This window comes from Orycteropus afer, unplaced genomic scaffold (genome assembly GCF_000298275.1).
Source record: "Orycteropus afer afer isolate SDZICR_OR568_19922 unplaced genomic scaffold, OryAfe1.0 scaffold00151, whole genome shotgun sequence".
NCBI lineage: Eukaryota > Metazoa > Chordata > Mammalia > Tubulidentata > Orycteropodidae > Orycteropus > Orycteropus afer.
Genome location: NW_006921738.1, coordinates 8,194,359 through 8,217,172, shown reverse-complemented (window position 1 = coordinate 8,217,172; position 22,814 = coordinate 8,194,359). Strand labels below are relative to the sequence as shown.

The 22,814-nt window shown below is 37.9% G+C and overlaps 1 protein-coding gene across 1 annotated transcript in view; it reads left to right on the top strand.

Moving 5' to 3' along the window:
* FGD6 (FYVE, RhoGEF and PH domain containing 6) overlaps positions 1-22,814 on the top strand; it is a 173,609-nt gene that overhangs the window by 99,379 nt on the left and 51,416 nt on the right. The window contains exons 7-9 of the mRNA XM_042781690.1: positions 2,229-2,385; positions 4,471-4,558; positions 17,511-17,541. Of these exons, the coding sequence (XP_042637624.1) occupies positions 2,229-2,385; positions 4,471-4,558; positions 17,511-17,541 (276 nt within the window). The remainder of the gene's footprint in view (positions 1-2,228; positions 2,386-4,470; positions 4,559-17,510; positions 17,542-22,814) is intronic.

Below are 22,814 nucleotides of genomic sequence, written 5' to 3'. Positions count from 1 at the left end.
AAAGAAATATTTATTGTTCCTTACATTGAGTTGTTTCAGTGCTTTGAATTTTCTTGGCATTTATTTTTGATGTCCAAAATTAACAACTTTGGCACACAAAGTTCAGTATCGTTTTTAAATTTCTAGGTATTGGTGTCTCAGAAGTAAGAAGGGCCCATAATCACTCAATGTAACTCTTGATATGTGATATTTAGTAATCAAAAATTTTTGAGATTGGGGGAGGATGGTTTTTTACATTTGTTTTAAATTATGTTTAATGTTTTAAATTTTTAGCTATTCTAGAGCCTCTCAGAGCATTAAAGTTCTTCACATTTATTTGTTTGCTTGCTTGTTTGTTTTGGAAGAGCAAACATACATAATGTATGACATGTAGATTTCAAAACTAAAAAAGAAAACCAAACAGGTTGTTAGAAGCCACTTTTTTTTTGGCGTGTAAAAAATAAACAGAAACTTTGATGACATTAGTGAAAATGTAGAAAGTTTGGTCCAAAACAATTAAATTTATTGTTCAAATCATAGGAGACCAAAATGATTAGATTAATAAAATAGCATAATGTACTTTAATGATCAAAATTTCCATTTAAACTTTCTTAGTATATAATCCAGAAAATATTTCTGTCTGATTTGAAAATACCATGCCTCTGCACATTGGAAAAATATAATATATAAGCAATTAATACTTAGCTGCCAATAAACTATAAAGTAACACAGAGTTAAGGACTGAGGAATGACCAAAAGATAGTTTTTAAATGTCACAATAAAACTAAAATGTAATTACAAGAAATTTTCTTATCATACTTAGTTGTTTTCTTTAAAAAAAAAAATCTGAATTGGCTTAATAGACATGCGTGTTTATGCAAGTAAGTGTTGGGAAAAGGTTTAAATACATTGCTTTTACCAAAAATTTTCTTTATTCCAGATCTGTGGATGTTCTGTGTTAAAATATTAAGCCTTCCTAGGAAACAAACTAAATAAATGAAAGGCAAAATTAAAACTATAATTATGAGAAAAGCACTACTTATTACTGACAGACTTCTAATCCTTAGATAAAGTATTTTCTATTTATCAAAATATTTTTCTGCCATGGGTCTTTGAATAAAGACATAGTCTTTGGTTTTGCTAGACTTTCTGAAATCACAGTTTTCTATTGACTTTCAATAACAGTAATGAAATATTTCATTTTTATTTTAGGAAAGTTTTGAATGTCTGCTGTGTGCTGCTCAGTGTGTGCTAGGAATGTAGCAGTGTAAAGGACAGACAAGGCTCTTGCTCTCACTGGGTGGATATTTTAGTGGGAGAAGGACCAGACAAACCAACAAGAAAAATAACAGATAGAAGGGGACTCTAATCTATAGAGAAATAAAGTAGGATGAGGTGTAGTGAGTGAAGATTGGGTGGCAAACTAACACCCTCTAACAAGGCAGAGCCTTTGAACTGACATCTGAGTGAAGAGGAGTTGCATATTTCTAGACACATGGAGCCATTATTAAGAGTCTACAAAGAAGGAATCAACTATGGACATTAAAGAATATATAAAGACGGCCAGTGTGGTTGGAGAAAGGGGGAGAGAAGTATAAGATGGGCCAGAAAGATAGGCAACAGGTGGACCCATGGTGCTATATAAGCCAAGGGTAGGAGGGTTGTTTGTTTTTTTCCCAGCTTCATTTTCCTCATCTGTTAAATGGTCACAATAACAGTTCCTGTCTTACAGAGTTATGAGATTAATGAGGCCATTGAATCTTACATGAGATGAAATACATTTTTAAGATTCTTGCTGTACTGTGAGAACCATGGTGCTGCAGTGGTTAAGCAGTCGGCTACTATCTGAAAGGTCGGTGGTTCAAACCCACCAGTTGCTCCGTGTAAGAAAGATGTGGCAGTCTGCTCCCATGAAGATTATCGCCTTGGATATCCTATGGGCTAGTTCTACTCTGTCCTATAGAGTTGCTGTGAGTTGGAATGGACTCAACAGCATTGGGTTTTGGGTGTTTTGGGTCTGCAAGAATGACGTGTAGGGGCAGTAGTCCAGGCAAAGATGATGTTGGCTTGAACTAGATGAGAGATATGAAAATGGTGAAAAGTAGGCATTTGGGGATCTGTTTTATAAGAAGAGAAGAAGAAAAAAAGATAATGCCCATGGCTTGTGTATAGGTCTTGGCTGATTATTGGATATGTGTTGGATAAATCAGTGACTTTCTTTTGTGTATGTGTCTTTTCTCCATCTTTAGGACTGAACAACAAAGAATTGCTGACATCTTTGTAAAGAAGGGACCATATTTAAAAATGTATTCCACATACATCAAAGAATTTGATAAGAATATAGCTTTGCTAGATGAGCAGTGCAAGAAAAATCCAGGTTTTGCTGCTGTTGTTAGAGACTTTGAGGTATTCACTACAATCTAATGTTGAACATTATTTTTTAACTCCATCTTTCCTTTTATTCTTCTAACAACCCACCTAGAATGATGAATGAGAAAAAGAATTTATGTTTCAATAAATAAATAGCACAATTTTAGTATTAAAGTTAAGAAAAGTCAGCAATATATCTGTAGCCCCTGTCACCCAAAGCTTACTATTTTGACTCAAAACTGTGAGGTGTTAGCCTTATTTGATTAGGGATAAAATTATATAATTTTTTACATTAGTGTTTAATTGGTTGTTGTAAAATGTTATTTAAGCCCTCTACTCCAGTTTTTGGGTAATTTCCACAGGGTTCTACTCCAATGACTCCATCCTGTGTTGGTTCTGATGTAAATTCTTTATTTGTCTTTGGAGGTTGGAAACATTACATATAAACATCTGCAAATGAACATCTGAGAATAAACATCAGCAAATTACATGCTGCAACATTGTATATAGTACATATTACTAAAAATAAGATGTATGAAAATAAAAAAAAATGAACAGTTCGTCATAAGTGCGGTTCATCATAAAGTGAATACGTCCTAAGCCAGGGACTACCTGAATTAAACTATTGCTGATTTCTAATTTGTATACTGGACAAATAATTGAATTTTAAAATCGTTTATAGTCTTTTTTTATTCTTTCCTCTTTTATCTATGCTATTAAACAATGAAATGTAATGTAACTATGGCAACTGATAGTTGAGCCAGGTTTTGGTCAGTGTCCGGTGAGTTGTTTCGTTGCCTTGGCAACAAAAGAAGACATAAGATGGGATGTTAGCTCTCTTGGTTAATGGTATTTGTATGAAGGATACTGTCTTAATATGCATTATCATCATAATTTCATAATTATTCTGTGTGTCAGATGCTGGAGGTATATATTTAGGAAAAAAAAAAAAGTCTGGGCAAATCTGAAAAAATTCTCATCTACCCACCTGAGCTATGTAAGGAGCGGGACATTTTATTGTGGCTCTTAGAATGCAGGGACATTTTCACTTGACTGTTTTGATGCCACCTCGCAGCAGAGGCCTGGGTTGGGAATGCTCAGTAATAGGCAGAGGTTTCTGTTATACAGACTAAGAGAGAAAGAGTTTTCAGAGCAGGGTCAAAATGTCCTTGTGGTCAAGTAAAAATGATTCCAGAATGTCTATCTCCATATCCCCTATAATTTTGAGGATTGTCCTTTATAGCCATTCATCTGAGAAAGATTTTTACTTCCTTGAGGCTTGTCAGAGGAAAGATGTTTGGCAAGGCTGCTTTTTGGGTTATCTGTCATTGCTACTTACAGTTCTTCTCACCCACTCCATTATTATCATGAATATATTTACCACAAGGGTCCCATTATTTCAATCCAATGCCTAGTTGTTTTATTTCTGCTCCCTTATTTTTGGGGCAGTACATTTTCTTTTTGGTCCATTGGGGTCTGATTTATGAATATGCTCCTCTGAGTGGGAGCTGCTGAGAAGGGTGATTCTAACTGGCCTAGAATTTAGACTGTGGCTGTCCTGTGTAGGAGAGAACTGTAAACAAGTTTTCCCTGTGAATCTGTGGGTGATTTCAGAAACCTACCTAGAACTGAGAGTGGCTAGGTGGTGAATCTGGCTACAATTCCACTCTCTTAGTGTAACACCTAGGAGCTCTGGTAGCATAGTGCCTAAGGCACTAGACTGCTAACCAGAAGGCTGGCGGTTCAAACCCAATGGCTACTCCTCAGAAGGAAGGTTGGGCAATCTACTTCTGTAGTGATACAGACTCGGAAATCCAAGGAGGGGTCGCTATGAGTCAGATCTGACTCGATGGCACATAACAGCAACAACAACAACAACAACAACAACAGTGTAAAGGCTATGCTTTGAAGTAAAATGGTGCTTTGAAATGAATTCTTCCTGAGTTGCTGTCTGTCTAAAGTTTAGCTTTGAGGGTACTTGCATCTGGGTCCCTTAAACCAAACCAGTTGCCATTGAGTCATATCAGGACAGAACTTTGTTCCACAGGGTTTTTAATAGCTGATTTTTTGGAAGTAGATTGCCAGTCCTTTCAAATTGCTTGTGTTTACTTTTCCTTTCAGATGAGCCCACGCTGTGCTAATTTGGCCCTCAAGCATTACCTGCTCAAGCCTGTTCAGAGGATCCCCCAGTACAGGCTGCTGCTGACAGGTGGGCTTTTCCAGTAGTTCATTAGTCGCCCTGCTGCCATCATGTTGCTTTTGTGAAGTTCTGCCTTTCAAGAACACCTCTCTTTCTATATCACTTCAGTAACTCTTTTGCCTTGTAATTGGATTTATAGATCACTTCCATACTTCAGAGGAGCTCTGGTGGTGCAATGGTTAAAGTATTTGGCTGGTAACCAAAAAGGAAGCGACTTGAACCCACCAGAGTGGGTTCAGTGGGTGAAAAATGAGGCTTCCTTGAAAATTTATAGCCTTGGAAACCCTATAGGGAAGTTCAGCTCTGTTCTATAGGGTCACTCTGAGTCTCAATCAGCTCAATGGCAATGGGTGTTTTGTTTTTTTCTCTACCTCACATATGCAATTCCTGAATGGGACTTTCAGTTAATTCTGTGATCATACTTTGCATATTGTCAACTCTGGCATTCCTACATGGAATTCTTTTTGCTCAGAACACCTTATACCACTCCAACCCCATATCCCTCCTTCATTTTACATGGGTAATATTATCAATCCCAAGAAAGTACTTTTCTGATCACTGAAGATGGGATTTATAGGGTGACTGCCACGTATTTCTATGGCAGTATCTTGGTCTCATTACTTACCTCAAAGGTTTATTGTAAGGATTAATTAAGGGGCTAAACGTGGACAGTGCTTACAATAATACTTTGGTCATAAACCAAAACAAACCAAACACACTGCCATCGAGTCAATTTTGACTCATGGTGACACCCATTGGGTTTCTGAGCGTAAATCTTTATGGAAGTAGATTTATTGCCCCATCTTCCTTCTGCAGAGCAGCTGCTGGATTTGGACCACCAACCTTATGGCTAGCAGTCAAATGGCTTGAGCACTATGCCACAGAAGTTCTAAATAAGTGGTAGCACTGTTAGAAGTAATGGTCCCTTTCTTGTCTTCCTCTGCCACCTCCTCCTCTTACTATTTTGCTATCATGATCATTGTTTGACTATATCTTCTTTGTAGACTGTAAACTGCAAGAGGGCAGGGCTGTAACTATCTAGTTCACCACTATAACATTAAAAAAAAAAAAAAAGTAATAGCTACCACTGGAGTGAAGCTCACACACTGTACTCAAGCCTTTATATTCATTGGCTTTTTAAATTCTAACGATAGCCAAGCAAATACCACATTATTTTCACAAATGAGACAAAAGGCTTATTTTGGTTTAGTGGTTTGCCATCACAAAAAAGCTAGTATAGTCTCAGTACCTAGCATAAATGCAATACATGTATTAGGTCTTCTGGAGTATTTACTGGAAGTGGCTTGAATGTGCAGTCACTTAATGTACATATTTAAAAAGCCAAACTCACTGCTGTCGAGTTGATTCTGACTCATAGCAACCCCTCCTTGGGTTTCCGAGGCGGTATCTCTACAGAAGTAGATTGCCCAGTCTTCCTTCCAAGGAGTGGCTGGTGGCTTTGAACTGCCAGCCTTCTGGTTAGCAGTCAAATACCTTAGGCACTATGCCACTAGAGCTCCCAGTATAGATACAGGCACTAAAAATTATATTGAAATGGACACAAATACTGAAATGCCACCACAGTTCTAAATTTAATTTGTTGTAATTTTGTCTGAACAGATTTTGAAGTACTTGAAACTATTAGTGGTCTTAATAAATGGTGTCTGTGCACTTAATCACTTTCTTTCAAGACAAAGGCTATATTGGAGGTAGCAGGTGAATCTTAGAAAGCCAGGATTTCTCTGCTTCTTTTATACAAAGCCTTCAGGCCTTCCAAGCTTGCTTCGTGAAAGACAGACTGCTGCTGAGGAAGGCCAGCCTTTCAGCCCTAGTACGGCAAGTGCTTAATTTGAATTTCTAACTGTGAATCTAGCATGTCATTTTTTTCTCTGGGATGACATAATACAAACCATATCATCTGAGGACGTCCTGTCCATCTGTACTTTCTTTCCTCTGCTTTTGGCAAAGATTTAGAATACACAGGGCAAAAGGAAGGACTGATGCACATGTTGTGTGTTTACTAGATAAATTCAGTGCTGTGTCGTAAACCAGCAAGGAATGGTTTATTCCCACAGCTGTCAAATGAGGCACTGTTTTTAGTGACAAAAAATAACTCTAGTTTCAAATGTAAGAGGGATGGAGAAAAGTATAAAAAGTTAATGTGAAAATATTTTTTAAATCACATTATGACTGAAGTGAGTAGTAACAAAAATATATGTTTAGTTTATGCTGAGTTTGTTTTTGATTGAGAAATGTTGAAATAGCAAAAGCAAATTTTAAAAATTCTTTAAGAGAACCAATTTCATTTGTTTTATAATTCCAATATAATGTAAGCTTGATTTTGGTTTTAGTTACGAGCTGCATTTTGCTTAATCTTAAAGCTGTTTCATCTCTTTCTTAAATTTGAAAATCTTGTCCACTATTTAAGTGATGCACAATATCTTTTATGTATAGACTCTTAATCAGTGTAGATTCACAGAGGGACAAAGGTGATGAATAATTTGTTTGAGGTTCCAAAACCAGGACTAAAGTTAAAGAATACACTTTGTATTCTTTGTCATATGCCTTTTCTTTCATTGATTCAAATTCTTCCCCACTTGAAGGTGGACCTGAAATCCTCCATTCAACTAGCTCTGTTTATTCCAGTTCTCCTTGATCTTTAGAATCAGTACTACGACCCAGTAAGTATTCATGCACTGCCTTGTGAATTTACTAATGTTTTTGTACATTGAATATTTGTTTTTAGTTTCATTATAAACTCCTTGAGGTCAGGGAATTAGTCTTATATCAATCATTTATTGCCTTCCACAGTATCTGACTTAATTTTGCGTACCTTGAAGATGGTCAGGAAATATTTTTGGTTGATTTTAAGCTAGATGTAAAACTTTTTATAAGCCAAAAGGTCTTTAGCTCAAAGAACAACTCTGAGACATAGAATCTCAGATAGGTGATGGATGTTGGAGATGATGTCTTCCTGAAAAAGGAAGACAACCAGAGAGATGAAATGCCCTACCCAGGGCTATACAAATAGTCGAGTTAACCTACCTATGGTCATATAATCCTAAAGACATGTGGGAGTTCATGCTTAAAGATCTGTTTTATATTTTATTTAAAATTCTCATCTCTGAGATGTTCTGGCTAATCCCAACTTTGCCAAGTATTTCTTCTATTGCTATCAAAATGTTCCTTTCTTTGCACTTATATTTTTAGAAATTAGATCTTAAGTTTTTAATTTGCATCTTTGCAAGCATATTAACTGGATCACTGCCTTTGGGTAAAGAAGCACAATTACTTGATTCTTAAAGCAAACTTGCGAAGGGAGTCCTTTTATTTCCATTTAGAATTTGGAATAATTCCAAGTGCACAGAATATACAGGAGCAGAAAGGAAAGAGTGAGATTCTTGTTTGAAGCCACTGCTGACAGCTTTGATAGACTGATGAGTTTCAGGCAGTGAAGGTGAAGGATTCCACTGTGACTCCCTGTAACTAGTTGTGTGTTTGCATGGTTCCTTGGGAGGGGAAGATTGTGAAATGCATAGATGAAGTACTGACAAGACAGAATGGTTTCTTTTGGAAACATTTTAAAGAAAAGTGAGTGGAAATCCCCAAATAAAGTGGCCCTGCCCCTGCTGTTGTAAGCCTTGCCCATTGTCTTGCACTGTTTACTTGTGGACATAATTTGGATTTCTGTAGAGCATTCTGCATGTTCTATCTCTTCCTTCATTGTAGTAAAAAAAACTTCCAGCTAAACGCTTCGTAGCTTATTTTGTTTGTTTTTAATGCTCAACTCAAAATAGGATCAAAGAAAATGAATGTGTTGTGTCATGAAATGTTTAAGACTAGAATTGTAAAAAAAAAAAAAAAAAAAAAAAATTAATGACGTATATGATTAACTCCATTTAAGCCAGAAAGTTTGTAAGTTTTACCTTTTTATTGGCTACTCAAGATCAGTGGATCAGCCCACAGCTTTAAATTTGTGCAGGGCCCAGAACTTGTTTGGAGTTAGGAGAAATGGGAATCTTGGGGTAGCAGTGAGGAAAACAGACAGTGACTGCTATTGGGGCAGTTTATTACCAGGGCTTGTCTCCTTCCTTCTCATCTCTCTCCAGAGCAGGGACTACCTTATCACCCGTTTCCAGGGCTGGCATAGTTTCTGGCACACAGCCGGACCTAGAGTGTTTACATGGAATTAAAATGCTCAGAGAAGTGAAAGTTGCTACTTTTATTAGAGGGTTGAAATCCCTATACAATAGTGCCAATGAATGTTCGATGGATGGATGGATCAACAAATTACTTTTAAGAGTGAAAATATTCTTCCAGTCACCCATGCACCAAATTGTGGAAAAGACTCTGAAGTGCTTCCCTTTCTTCTCTCTTTTCCCTCCCTCTTACCTCATCTTCAGGTTCTGTGATTTCCTACCAACACGTTTTCCCTCGTCGCTGAGTTCCTACCCTGTTCATTTCTGCCACCATTCTCCAGGCCAGGCTTTCTTAAACTCATGCTGAATTGTGGCTGTCTTTGTACTGGTCATGCTATCTCCCAGCATTCTCTTCTGGATCTTAGCACATTATTGCTACATTTCTCTTCCAAGAGCACACTTTTATTCTGCCTATTAGAAAAGTTGAGAAATTTACTTATCTACAGTATAATTCTAACCCAGAATTACATCAACCTTACCAGGGTCATAGTTCTGCTCTGACACACATGGAGGGAGTCACCATGAGTTGCAGTGAGCTCAACAGCAACTGATTGACTGTTTTATTTTCCTCTGCTCTAGCTGCAGTGGGTTGTTTCTTGAAACCTGTCTTTCAAAGCCACATTCTCTCCTCCGTTAATCATTCAGTCAGTCAGTCAACAAACATAGGGCTGGCTTTGATGGAACTTACAGTCCTTGGGGTCATGCCCAATGACACAGGCTCCCCTCAAGCTCTTCCTCTCTTCAATGTCTAAAAATTGTATTGATCTTATTATTTGTATTTTACGTAATCCACTGGTCTACGTCATGTCTTCTCGAGTAGATTGTAGACCCATTAGAGGCAGAAGTCAAGGTTAATGTGAATAGTAGTCATAACAGCTGTTCATTTATTTTGAAGGAGTCTATTCTGGTGATTATTTTTATTATAAGGCTCACTTTTTTTCTTTGAAGGTATCTTTTGCACTTATTTTTAAAAAAGTAACACTTTAAAGAAAAACAAGTATCTCTTCATTTTCCACCACATAGAGATGATCATTGTATACCTCTTTGAATTTTTCCCTTTCTTTTCTCTGTATGTTCTGACTTTTTCAGTAAAAAACCTTTCAATTGTGGCAAGTTGTTATTTTGCCATTGGAACAAGTTAAGTCTGTATCATGGTAGAGAAGTGTAATGAAAAATATAATTTAAAAATTCCTCTGAAAAATCTTTTCCATGTCTATATTTAGAAAAAAAATAAGGAACCAGTCCTTTGAACTTTGATTAAATGTGGATTAGGTAGTTTCTTTGATCTTGTTCAAAATATTTATGTTAAATTAAAGGCTGCTTTAACAGTATATTATATCACTTTTTCCTGTAGTCTTTGCCTTTAGTCTGGGATGGTATTAACTCCCTCTGGGTTTTAGAAATCCAGGATTTCCCATGTTGGTAGAAGATGGGATATTAGAAACATCTGCTGTAATGTTCTGAAGCAATAAATTTGAGCTATGAATAGGCGAATAAGCAGATTAAAAAAAAAAAGATCAGAACCAAATGAATTGGTGACTCCAAAAATCTCTGACTGAAAAGCAGAACTTTTCCTTAGCAAGTATTTGTTTTAAACCCAGGGCTACTTATGTACATGGAAAGTCATTCTAACACTTTGTCTAGAGCAGAACTTGATGAAGGTGGGGCTGCCCTGGTCCTCAGCCAAGGAATTTCGTTTCTGACAAACCCAAAGGCCCTGCCTGACACAAGGCAGTTCCAATCCATGTGAAATGGGTGGATAGTGTTATTCCGAATTCCCATTGTAATTATCTCAGTTCTCATTCTTTCGCAGTTTATTTTTAATTGTAGTGATAACAAGGTATTTTGAGAAATGATATTGAGATAATTATAAATGTTAAATATTTTATTGTTCTAGAAAGACTTTAAGATGTAGGAGGTAAAACACATTTTACCTGCCCGTTGTTTTACCTTAGAGCCTTAAATGTAATCTATAAAACTGAGGTTCTCGGCCCTTTTTTATCCCTGGGTCTCTCTGACAGTCTGATGAAGGCTGTAGACACCTTTTAGAATATTTTTTTTAATTACAAAAAGAGTACACAAGATTAAAAGGGAAGCCAAGTATATTAAAATATGGTTATGAAAACATTGTGAATGATGTAGAAATACACATTTTTCTTTAGTAATGCATTACATAAGATCAAATGGCAAGTCTAATAACTATCATGATTTTGAAATAGTGATGAGAATAAATGATATTTTGAAATGTCTGTAAAAATTGTGATGGATATGAAATAGCTGTGATTTGTATGGTGACAGAGTTATAGGTATCACTGATACTGCTATGGTTTGTTTCACAATGAAAGAAAATTCTGAATTTCGCTAAAGATTAGTCAAAATATAATTTTTTCTTTTCACCCAGGGTTGCAGATCCCTTGAATTCTACCCAGGGGCGCCACTATAATGACATTACTTTTCCAGTTTAAGTGCAAATTTGACCACGATTCCCTGCAAGTAGTAGCCCAACGCCTTTATTGCTTGGGCATTGTCTTGGCAATGCTCTACCAGCAGAAGCTGTTGTTGAAGGGTTTCCCTCATAGTGTTTGTCAGAATCCTGGGCACACATTAGAAATTACTCTAGTCTGAGAAAACACTGAAATTTGGTCAGTCTTTAACTCATGTCGGTACTTTATACTTTAGCCTGTCCTTTTGTGAGTGGAATGTGCTTATTTCCCTAAACCTAAATTTGCTTTTTGTTGATAGTCAGGATGGTGGGCACCAGATATGCAGTGGCTTGACTGTGCCAAGGGTGTTTCTGTACATTTGACATTCTCACTTGATAAACTGACAGCTTTAATAGCTGGAAAATGTATCTGTTAAGAAAAGCGATGGCAGGTATATCAAAATAATGGAAATTTACTTTGGCTGAGAGACTTCCTACTAGTTGAACTGCTAAAGGCATCCTGGCTATGCCTAGCCAGTGTATGCCACTAAAAAGGTGACCCAGGGAAGATTCTGTCAATTGTGAGATCTGCACCAAAATTTCACCATGGGGTAAACCTGGGATCCATTTGGGTTTGGGAGTCCTTTGGGAATGTCACATCAGGACCAGAGGGGTCAGAGGCTTGGGTAGACCAGGGCTTCCTCTTGTGGCTGTGCCCTGCATAAGAGCTTCCAATAGAGGTCTGTGTCTAGCCTGTACTCTGTTCCCCATATTTTGTGACTTGGTGAGGGGTTTTATGAGCCCAGGAGAGGAGATTGTTCTAATTTACAGAAAGGCTTTGCCTGCTTTTCAAACCATGCATCTGCAAGGCTCAGAGCCCAGAAAAGTCACCTTTTCTAATTAAAACAAGTACCATATGTACAAGAGACAGCCTTGGCCCAGATAACTCAGGGACTAGAATTAAACTAATACACGAGGAGGGGAGAACTGAAGCCAGGGGCCAGTACGTTGCTGATTAGGCAGTGAGACCCACCAAATATCATCTCAGTTGCTTAGTAAAATCTGAAGCAAGGAATGGTAACCCTAAATGGAGGGTCATTATAAATTCAATCCATCATAAATTGAGCAAGCACTTATTTAATGTTTATTGAATTTATTAAATATGTACTAGACCTTGTTCTAGATGCTGAGAATGTAAAGACGGTTCATTCATTGTCTTCATGAAGCCCACAGTTTTAGTAGAAGAGCTATAGACAAAATGATACCTTATAGTATAAAACTGTTAGCTTAACTTTTGACATGTTACCAGTGATCCTGCCATCCATATATGCATTAAAGTTAACTTCAAATTTTGGAATTTTATTGATACATGCCAAAATAATTTTGTATATAGGAATAAATAGAATATGTTATTAAAGAACATTCTGAGAGGGAAGCAACAGTCCTTAATACATTTCTAAAGCATCAGTAATTAAAGATATGAGATGTCATTGTAATAATAGTCCTGTTGATTAAAAAATAAAAGACTCACTCTTTTGGAATAGAAAGTTAACTTGAAATAGACTCTGTTCATAATAATTTAATTAATATATGACAAAGTAGGAAGCAAGTACAAGACAATACAACAAGAAAGGATTATCTATTGAATAACCTGTTAACAATTTGAAAGTCAAGATTTATACATCAAAGCACACACTAAAAATAAAATCAAAAGTAAATAATAAGCATTAAAGTATGAAAAAATAGGTAAAAATAAAATTGGTTACTTACTTAAACACTAAGGGTACGGAGAGGAAGGGAAATGATTTTTTAACCCCAGAAAATAACCAAAGAAATTATAAAGGAAAATTGATACCTTTTAAATATAAAAAACATTGTAAAACTTTAAAATATAGTAAAATTTAAAAGTCAAACAGCACATTGAAAAATATATTTGTAGCAAATGTAAAAAAAACATTATATTTCGGTAAGAATGTTAAAATGCCAGCCAATATCTAGACTAAAAATAAGAACACTCAGAAACTAAAGTGTACATGATAAATACCCAGTGGCGAGGCTGACCTCCTGTGACTCACACATATCAGTTAAAACAAATGATCAGTTTCCCCTACTAAATTAGAAATAAGAACTACAACACACAAAACTGGCAATAAGTTCATGATTTTATTTTAAATAAATACAACCCTTTAGGAAGAGTTTCTCATATTTAGCAAGGACTTGGGTGGCGGGGAGGAATGTATTCTCATTGATCCCAAGGACATAATCTGAGATATGGACAATGACAAATGTTACCAAGATGTTGCTCAATGTTAGTTGTAATTCATATGACCATACAATTAATCATCTAAAGCAGTTAACTTTTATAAGTGAAAGGGGATGCTATAAATAATTATGGCTAAGCAACCAGTACGATCATGGGTCAGACTAAGACGTATGGCCATCCTATGTGTAATAGCCTAAATTCAACAAAACTAGAAGTGACTTGAAACGCTAATAGTAGAATATTTACATATCATATAATATATCCTTATGATGGAATATTACACAGCCACCACTGGAATGTTTGAGGTAGGCTGTAATACTGTATATATTATTAAAAGTAAGTTCAAATGTTTGTAAATACCTAAGAAATCCTTTTAAAATGTAATAGTTATTTTAGATGAGTGTTGTTCATGGTTTATTAGAGTTTTTTCCATTACTTAATTCTTTTAATTTCCTATAATACATTTTAGAATGTGTGTGTGTATGTGCCTCACTCTTGTGTGTGTGGGGGTGTGTCTTCTGGTATAGTGGTTATGGTATTTGACTGCTAATCAGAAGATCAGTGGTTCATACCCACTAGCTGATCCATGGAAGAAAGATGGGGTGGGCTGCTTTTGTAAAGATTTACAGCCTTGGAAATCCAATGGGGGTCACTATGAGTCAGAATCAACTCGATGGCAGTTAGTTTGGTTTGGTATTCACACACACACACATGCATACATTCATGCATATACACATATACATATCATGATATTTTAAAACAAGAATCATTGCTATTTTTTTCTTTAACTTGTAATTTATTTTGTTGTTCTTGAGCATATACACAGCAAAATATGCACCAATTCATTTCCACATGTATAATTTAGTAACATTCTACAAGGAGTTGTGCAATAATTCTCACCCACCATTTTCTGGGTCATTCCTCCCTGATTAATGTAACTCTCTGCCCACTAAGGTTTCTATCCAATCTTTTGAGCTACTGCTGTCAATCTGATCCCATATAGATAGTTCTTCAAAGAGCACAATGCTCAAGGCAGACCTTTTTCACCAGCCAAGCCAAACTATTATTTAGTTCCTAGAAGACTGCGGGGATATTTTTGGTTTAAGGTTTAAAGACTATCTCAGAGCAGTAGTTCCAGGGGTTTATCTACCCTCTATGGCTCTAGAAAGTCTAGAATCCATGAGAATTAAAATTCTGTTCTGTTCCTTCCCCCTTTTGATCAGAATTCTTCCAAGGAATCTTTGATCATAATGCTGAGTAGTTAAAGCCAGACACCACCCAGCTCTTCCAGTCTCATACCAAAGGAAGCAATTGTTCATGGAGACATTAAGCCATGTACTCCAAATTGTCCTCTTATTCCTGACTCTCCTTCATCCTCTGTTATTCCAGGTGAATAAAGACCAATTGCTATGCCTTGGATAGCTACTTGAAAGTTTTTAAATCCCTAGCACTATGCAGCGAACTAAGAGGTAGAACAGAAGCACTAAACACGTTATCAGGCCAATTAACTGAAATGCCTTATGAAATCATGACCCTAAACTTCTGAACCAAATCCCATGAGGTATTTGGTTGTACATAAACAGCCTCAGCAGCTGCTACTTAAATAACTTTTTGGTCATTGCTATAAATATATCTGCCATACAACATTTGCTAGTTCAACTTTTTACAGATATACAGCTTCATACAGCAGTTACAATAACTAGTTGTTCAACCCTACCCTTAATCAATGCAATTTTTCCATCACTGTGAACTCACCCTGCTACCTCCGTCCCACCCTTGGTAGCCACTCATAAACTTTGGTCTCTGTACATTTCCTTTTCTTGTCTTTTTATGTAGGTGAGGTCATACAATGTTTGTCTTTTGTGATTGACTTATTTTGCTCAGCACAGTGTCTTCAAGCTCCATCCATTAGGTAGCATGTACCAAAACTCATTTTTCCTACTGGCTGAATAGTATTCCATTGTATTATATATATTATGTATCCATTCATCAGTTGATAGGCATTTAGGTTGTTTCCACTGTTTGGCTATTGTGAATAGTACTGCAGAGAACATTTGTGTACAAAAATCATTGCAGTTTTTAATCTATTTTGTGAATAGGAGCTTTGGAAGCGTAGTGCCTAAGGCTTTTGACTGCTAACCAGAAGGCTGGCAGTTCAAACCTACCAGCCACTCCTCAGAAGGAAGGTTGGGTAATCTACTTCTGTAGTGATACTGCCTTGGAAACCCAGGAAGAGGTCACTATGAGTCAGGTCCGACTCCACAGCAGTGAGTTTGGTTTGGTTTATTTTATGTATGAAGATGTTGACATAGAAAAATGTTATAAACCTGTTGCCATCAAGTCAATTATGACTCATTGTGACTCTTGTTGTCAGAGTATAGTTGCTCCGTAGGGTTTCCAAGGCTGTAAAACTTTACGGAAGCAGACTGGCCACATGTCTCCTGCAGAGCAGCTTGTGGGTTTGAACCACTAACTTCTCCGTTAGCAGCCGAGCACTTAACCATTGCATCACTAAGCCACCTTAGAAATGCTATAGTGTGTGTTTCAAGTCAATATTGACACACAGAATGCTACCAGGGTATGGGTACGGTCAAAGTCACGTGCTAGTCTCATGCCTGGGCCAGACAGCCTGAGAATCTCTATCCTTTGATTCTCAAGCAAGGGCCCTTAACCAGTTCACCAGACTTCCTTGACAATGTCAGTCTATCTTTTAACTTGAAACTTAATCTTTGTTTTTGGTATTTAAAAATGATCCATACTTTGTTTCACAAGTGAGAATTATTTAGAGTTGCTTTCTTCAAAATTTATAACTTTATAAAACAAGCTTATTGACTAGACATATTTTTCTGTGAAGCCCATAATTCAGTACGTCCGTATTTATGAAGGAAAGAAGAAACTTGGATAATGAAAAGCAAGACATGTCCTCAAATTCAATACACTTGGCTTTGGAATGTTATTCCTCCTATATGCTCACTTCCTCAGTGCCCTGTGGCCAACTGTGTCTCAGCATCTAGTCCAAGAATTGGACTGGTTGAATGCAGATAGTCCCAGATTGCTGCATTGACTCCTGTTGGGTCATCATCCTTTATCCTGGTCCTCATGTATGAGAAAAAAGATAACCTGCCTATCCCTAGAGTTTGTATATGCTGCTTTCAGTTAATTTTGTGGTTTTACTATTGAGTTATGGTGGAAAGAGGTGTTGGACCCAGACTGGTTAATTAACTTTTTTTTTTTTGGTTAATTAACTTTTATTAATCAGTGAGGCAACCGAGAGTAGATTTTGTGGTGCCCATTATACTGCACCAACCTTAGGATTTTTTTTTTTTTTCCTTCTTCTTCTTTCTTTGCTACAAATAACTTTAGTAGCATTTGAGTCATTTTTAGTAGTAAGTTTTTGAAAAACACTTAGTTTGGTCTGGTGGAAGCAGGAAACCCATAGAAGACTACAAGTCTAACGTGACAAACTAAAATGACTGTGCTCCTCCTGTGGTAGGGAAAATTGTGTGTCAACTTGGCTGGGCCTGGTTGCGTGGCTGGCCAGCTGGTGGTAGTTATTCCCCATGATGAGGCTGGCTGTCAGCTCCATGGTGGGATTTATCACAAGCAGCTGAGTACCTGTGCTAGGAATATGGTCTGCTTCCCGTATATAAGAAGCAGCTTTGGGAATGTTCTCTAGCTTATGGCATGCTTGAACCCTACATGTAGCCAAGTCGTAGTGCAGCAGCCTGCCGTGCTCTGCCAATCATGGGACTTCCGTGGACTTGAATCAATGGCCTGCTGTGTTGTTTAGTACTATTGAGACTGTGTCTTTCTACTTGTCAACCTTGGGTTTGTCAGCCTCAGCAGCCAGGAGCTGTCTGAGAGAAGAGAAGCCTCTAGCTTCAGTGGGCTGGGAGCAAGAGGCAGAGCTGAAGCCCAAAGTCGAGGGTCTTTCACCCAGCCCCTAGAACCTGGCACTTTGAACTCAGACTTAAAGCCTACAAAACTGTAAGAGTATTAAACTCCTGTTTGTTCAGTCCATCCCATTCATAGTATATTCCTTCAGAGCGGCAGTAGGAAACCAAAACACCTCTTCAGAGTCATTGCAAAAGCTCCTACATAATACTGGGTCCTAGATGGGATTGGCACATACAGTAATTCATGAGCAGCATGGACGTGTCTGTCTGGTCTCCTTTCCTGGGTTTCACCTTGGTTTTAACAGTCACTGGGGCAGCTAGTGGTTTCTGTGCTCCTCCCATCTGACTCAGAGGGTAATCAGTCACCGTTCCTCTCATTCTGTTGTTAAGGTCTGAGTGATTTGTAGCTGTTTAAGGGGATCATGACTTACCTTGTTTGGAATAGGTAATACTTCGCAAAAGGATGTACACATAGTCCCAGCCTTGTAATGGGGTTCCTTTCCCATGACTCTCTAATAAGTTGGTTCTGATGTAAGTCATTCTTTTTTTAGCTCTAGTGCATTATTACCTTTTATTATCAGTGTCTTTATAAATCTAATCTTTGTTTTTGAGTGCTGGCATAAGAATAATAACATCAGCAAATTCTGTGCTGCAACACTATGTAGTATATATTGCTAATGATGTAAAAAAAAAAAAGATGGTTGTAAATGTGGTTTATCATAAGTGAATACATTGTAAGTTGGGGACTAACTGCCCTGTAACAAGATACCTTAAAACATGATTGATTGATTGACTGATTGACTGACTGACTGACTGACTGGAAGGTTGCATTTGGGAAACCAATAAGATGATTTTAAAAGTTGAATAAGCCTAACTCCACTAGCTCCTTGATTAATAGCATTATTTTGCAACACCTCAGTGGTGGATTTTCTACTTAGCCAATATTTTCAGTCTGTTACTGAAAGTTCACCTTGTCAGGTCTGCGGCTGAACTTGAGTACAAACAAAATGCAGCCCAGAAGCTTGTCAGACTCAGCATAATGATTCTAAGTTCAAGATTTCCTAATATGGACATTTATATGAGCTCTTGGTTTAGAGAAATACCATGTTTGCATGGATTTACTTCTCCACTAAAAACAAGGACCAAAGACAAAAGAGGAACTCACCGTGAGTCTGACATTTAAATACATCTGCTTTCCTTTCCACATTCTTCAGCTGACTGAAAGCATAAGAAATATTACCTTTGATTAATGAGATAGTTTAGGCACTGAAACAGGTAATCTAATGAGATGAATAAGTTGTTCTTCCCAATTCTATCACTCCCCGCCATAGACAAGTTAAATATTTAGACTTACCAAAATGACTTATATATGCAATGCATTCTGAGTGGAGTCAGAGTGAGTTTAAGGAAATTCTTCATCTCTACATTAGACCAATCCATAGTCAATACATTTGTTAATTTTTGTTTATTTATTTTCTTATCTGATTGGAAGTGTGCTCTAAAGTTGTGAAGTTAGTTACCAAGGATCTAAATTATGAGGATGGCTCTGGCAAGACAGAACTGTGCTGTGGTACAGGGAAGCTTAATGTGGTCATACCCAATATCTTATGGCTTGTTGCCAATGCTGATTGCTTATAATGTGTATGTCTAGACTCACATAGGTTCTTGGATGACTGTCTAAAGGATGTAGGATGTAAGAAGTTTCAGCAACTGGGTGTGTGTGTTTGGTATCTATCTCCAATAGTTTGAAAAGCTGGCACTAACATTCAAGTTTCCCCTTGTGACTTTGAATATGACTTCATAAATCCATAGGTTGAAGTTATATCTGTTCCATGATACTGCTAAATGGGCATTGGGTCTGATGAACATGCATTCATTCAGTATCTTAACATAGCTTTCATCCTCCTGTTTTCTTAGTCCCCACTTCTATTATGGTTGTTTTAGCCTTTATTGCCTTTTACCTAAACTAAGGCACACTCCTGTCCAAAAAAGAATTTATTTTTTAGTTATTAAACGTTTACGACCCCTAATGTGCCAAGCCCTTTGCTAAACGTGAATCAGGCATGGGTCTGCCCACAAGGAGTTTTGAGTCTGATGAAGAAAATGATATCCACTGCCCTCGAGTCAATTCCAACTCAGAGAACCAATAGAACAGAGCAGAGCTGCCTCCATAGAGTTTCCAAGGCTGTAATCATTTACAGAAGTAGACTGTCACAACTTTTTCTCACAGAGAGATTGATTGGTTCAAACCCACATTTTTCAGTTATCATCTGAATGTTTTAACCACTGTGCTACCAGGGCTCCTTAAAGAAAATGATGTTGTTGCTATTAGCTGCCATTGAATCGGTTTTGACTCGTAGCAACCCTGTATACAACAGGATGACACAACGCCTGGTCTTGCGCCATCTTTAGAGTCATTGCCATGCTTGAGCCCATCGTTGTAGCCACTGTGTCAATCCATTTCATGAGAGCCTTCCCTTTGTTTGCTGACCCTCTAGTTTACGTAGCATGATAAGGGACTGGTCCCTTCTGACAACATGACCAAAGGACAGGAGATGAAGTCTAACCATTCTGACTTCTCAGAAGCATTTTGGCCTAAGACACACATGTTTGTTCTTCTAGCAGTCCATGATACATTCAGTATTCTTTGCCAGTACCACAATTCAAATGTACCAATTCTCCTGCAGTTTTCCTTACCTTGTCCAGCTCTCACATGCATATGAGGCTGTTTAAAATACCATGCCTTCCCTTCTGATCTCACCTGGTTGATTGTGCTAAGGAGTGTATCTTCCTGGTGCCAAGTGATCAGCTTATAGGTCTGTTTTTGTTTGACTGAGAGTTAAGCTTTGTGAGTGAGATAAATTGCAGGCCTAAAGGGTGACTTGGGGTCATACTCTCAGGGGTTTTACCCCTCTCTGTCAGACCAATAGTCCTGGTCTTTTTTATGATTTTGAGTTTTGTTCCACATTCTTCTCCCACTCTACACAGGATCTCCAATTCTGTTCCCTTTCTGAGCACTGCAATAAACGTAGGGAGGCACGAATGCCTAGGCAAAAAGGACACAGGGGAAGGGTAACCACAAGGAAGAAGTGGGAGGTGAGATGTTACACTCTGGGGGATATAGCCAGTATCACAAACAAAAGGTGTATATGAACTGTTCAGTGTAAAACTAATCTGCTCTGTAAAATTTCACCCAAATCACAATAAAAAGTTTTAAAAAATTTTCTAAAAATAAATACTATGGTTTGGGTCAGGCAAACCTTAATCTCAAAAGTGATGTCTTTGCTCTTAAATACATTAAAGAGGTCATTTGCAGCAGATTTGCCCAGTGCAATACGTCATTTGATTTCTTCTGGTTAGCAGTCCAGTGCCTTAGGCACTACACCACTAGAGCACCTTCATTTGATTTCTTGACGCTGCTTCCATAGGCACTGATTGTGTATCAAAGTGAAATGAAATCTTTGACAACTTCAATCTTTTCTCCATTTTTTGTGATGTTGCTAATTGGTCCAGTTGTGAGGAGTTTTGTGTTCTTTATGTTGAGGTGTAGTCCATACTGAAGGCTGTGGTCTTTGCTCTTAATCAGTGAGTCACCTTCACTCTCAGCAGCCAAGGCTGTGTCATCTGCATGTTGCAGGTGGTTCATGGGTCTTCCTCAAGTCCTGATGCCACGTTCAGGATATGATAGAAGGCATAAAATGAGTAACTGCCACATAAAGTATTACTCAGTGGGAGAATATATCCCTTTCGAATGGAAAATTTTGTAGGAGAGAAGGAATTAAGAAATGAGCCCTGAACTGTATGAGGAGAATATTTATATGCAGAAACAGAAAAGGGGATTTCAGAAGAAGGGAATATTAGCAAGAAAAATACTCAGCCAGGGAACACATAGAAAGTGTGTGAGGAATCATCAATAGTCAATTTTAGTAAGAACATAGGGCCTGTGGTAGGCAGCGGTAAGAGCGAGAATCAGAAGTAGATAGGGACTCCGTAGTGGGAGACTTTAAATGCCGGGTAAGGAATTTTTATTAATTTGGTAAGCAGTGAAGCCATCCAGCATTTCTCAACAGGGAAGGACTGTTGCCTTGGAATCATGACACTCCTTGGTGTTAAAGATTTCTTAAATATAACCTATTACCTCAGGGTTTATTTTCCGTATTAAAAGAATGACTGTATATCAAATTGCTTATTTCAGGCCATCTTCATCTAGAGCAGGGTTTTTCAACCTCAGCACTACTGACATTTTAAGTCAGATAATTCCTTATTGTGGGGCTTTACTGTGCATTGTAGCAGGTTTGGCAGCATCCCTGGCCTCTGACCACTAGGTGCCAGTAGCACCCTCTTGCCCTCAGTTATGACAAACTAAAATATCGCCAGACATTACCATTGGTTCCCTGAGGGACAAATTCATACCCCTTTGAGCATGGTTGGTCTAGACACATGTACTGAGATCCTTTGGTGTTCTGGGTACTTTAACCAAAAAAATCCAAACCCAGTGCCATCAAGTCAATTCCAATTCATAATGATCCCGTAAGACAGAATAGAACAGCGCCATAGGGTTTCCAAGGCTGTAAAACTTTACAGAAGCAAACTGCCATGTCTCTCTTCTGCTGAGTAGCTGGTGGGTGTGAGCTGCCGAACTTTTAGTTAGCAGCTGAATGCTTTAACCACTGTGCCACCAGAGCTTCTGTGGGCATTATTAGCTGACAGCAAATCTAAGAGTCTCACGCATGCAGTCTATTCATGCCTTAGAATTTTGTACCAGTCTATGCCTGATCTCAAGATTAACACATTTCACGTTGCAGCAAACGAGTTGCACTGGCCATCAGGAGACATAGATTCTAGTCCTGGTTCCGTCACAAAGAGATTGTGTGACTTGGGTGAGACCAGTAATCTGATTCCTTTTCTCTAAAATGACTGTGGTGACCTGTGACCTCTTTCCAACGCTCATTCTGTGTCCTAATTTCAAATTGATTTCAGGGCATTATACTTTTGCATTTTTAGGAAGTTAGTACCTACTGGAATAGCATGTATCTTAACCAACAAGACCGAGTGAAGTATTGAATATGAAAGATAAATGTTTTTGAGTCAGTGCTTATGTTAGTTTCTAGGGCTGCCATAACAACGTAGTACAAACTGAGTGACTTAAAACAACAGAAATTTATTCTCTCCCAGTTCTGGAGGCCAGAAATCCAAAGCAAGGTGTCAGCAGAGCGGTGCTCTTTCTGCGGTTGTAGTGCAGAATCTGTTCTGGGTCTTTCTCTTAGCTTCTGGTGTTGTTGGTATTCCCTGGGTTAAAGACAAGTCATCCCAATCTCCGCCTTCATTGTTACATGATGTTTTCCTTCTGTGTCTGTGCCTGTGCCTGTGCCTCTATGCTTCTTATAAAGACATCAGTTAGATTAGATTGTTGTTATTTGCCGTTGAGTCGGCCCTGACTCATAGCGACCCCTCCTTGGGTTTCCGAGGCAGTATCACTACGGAA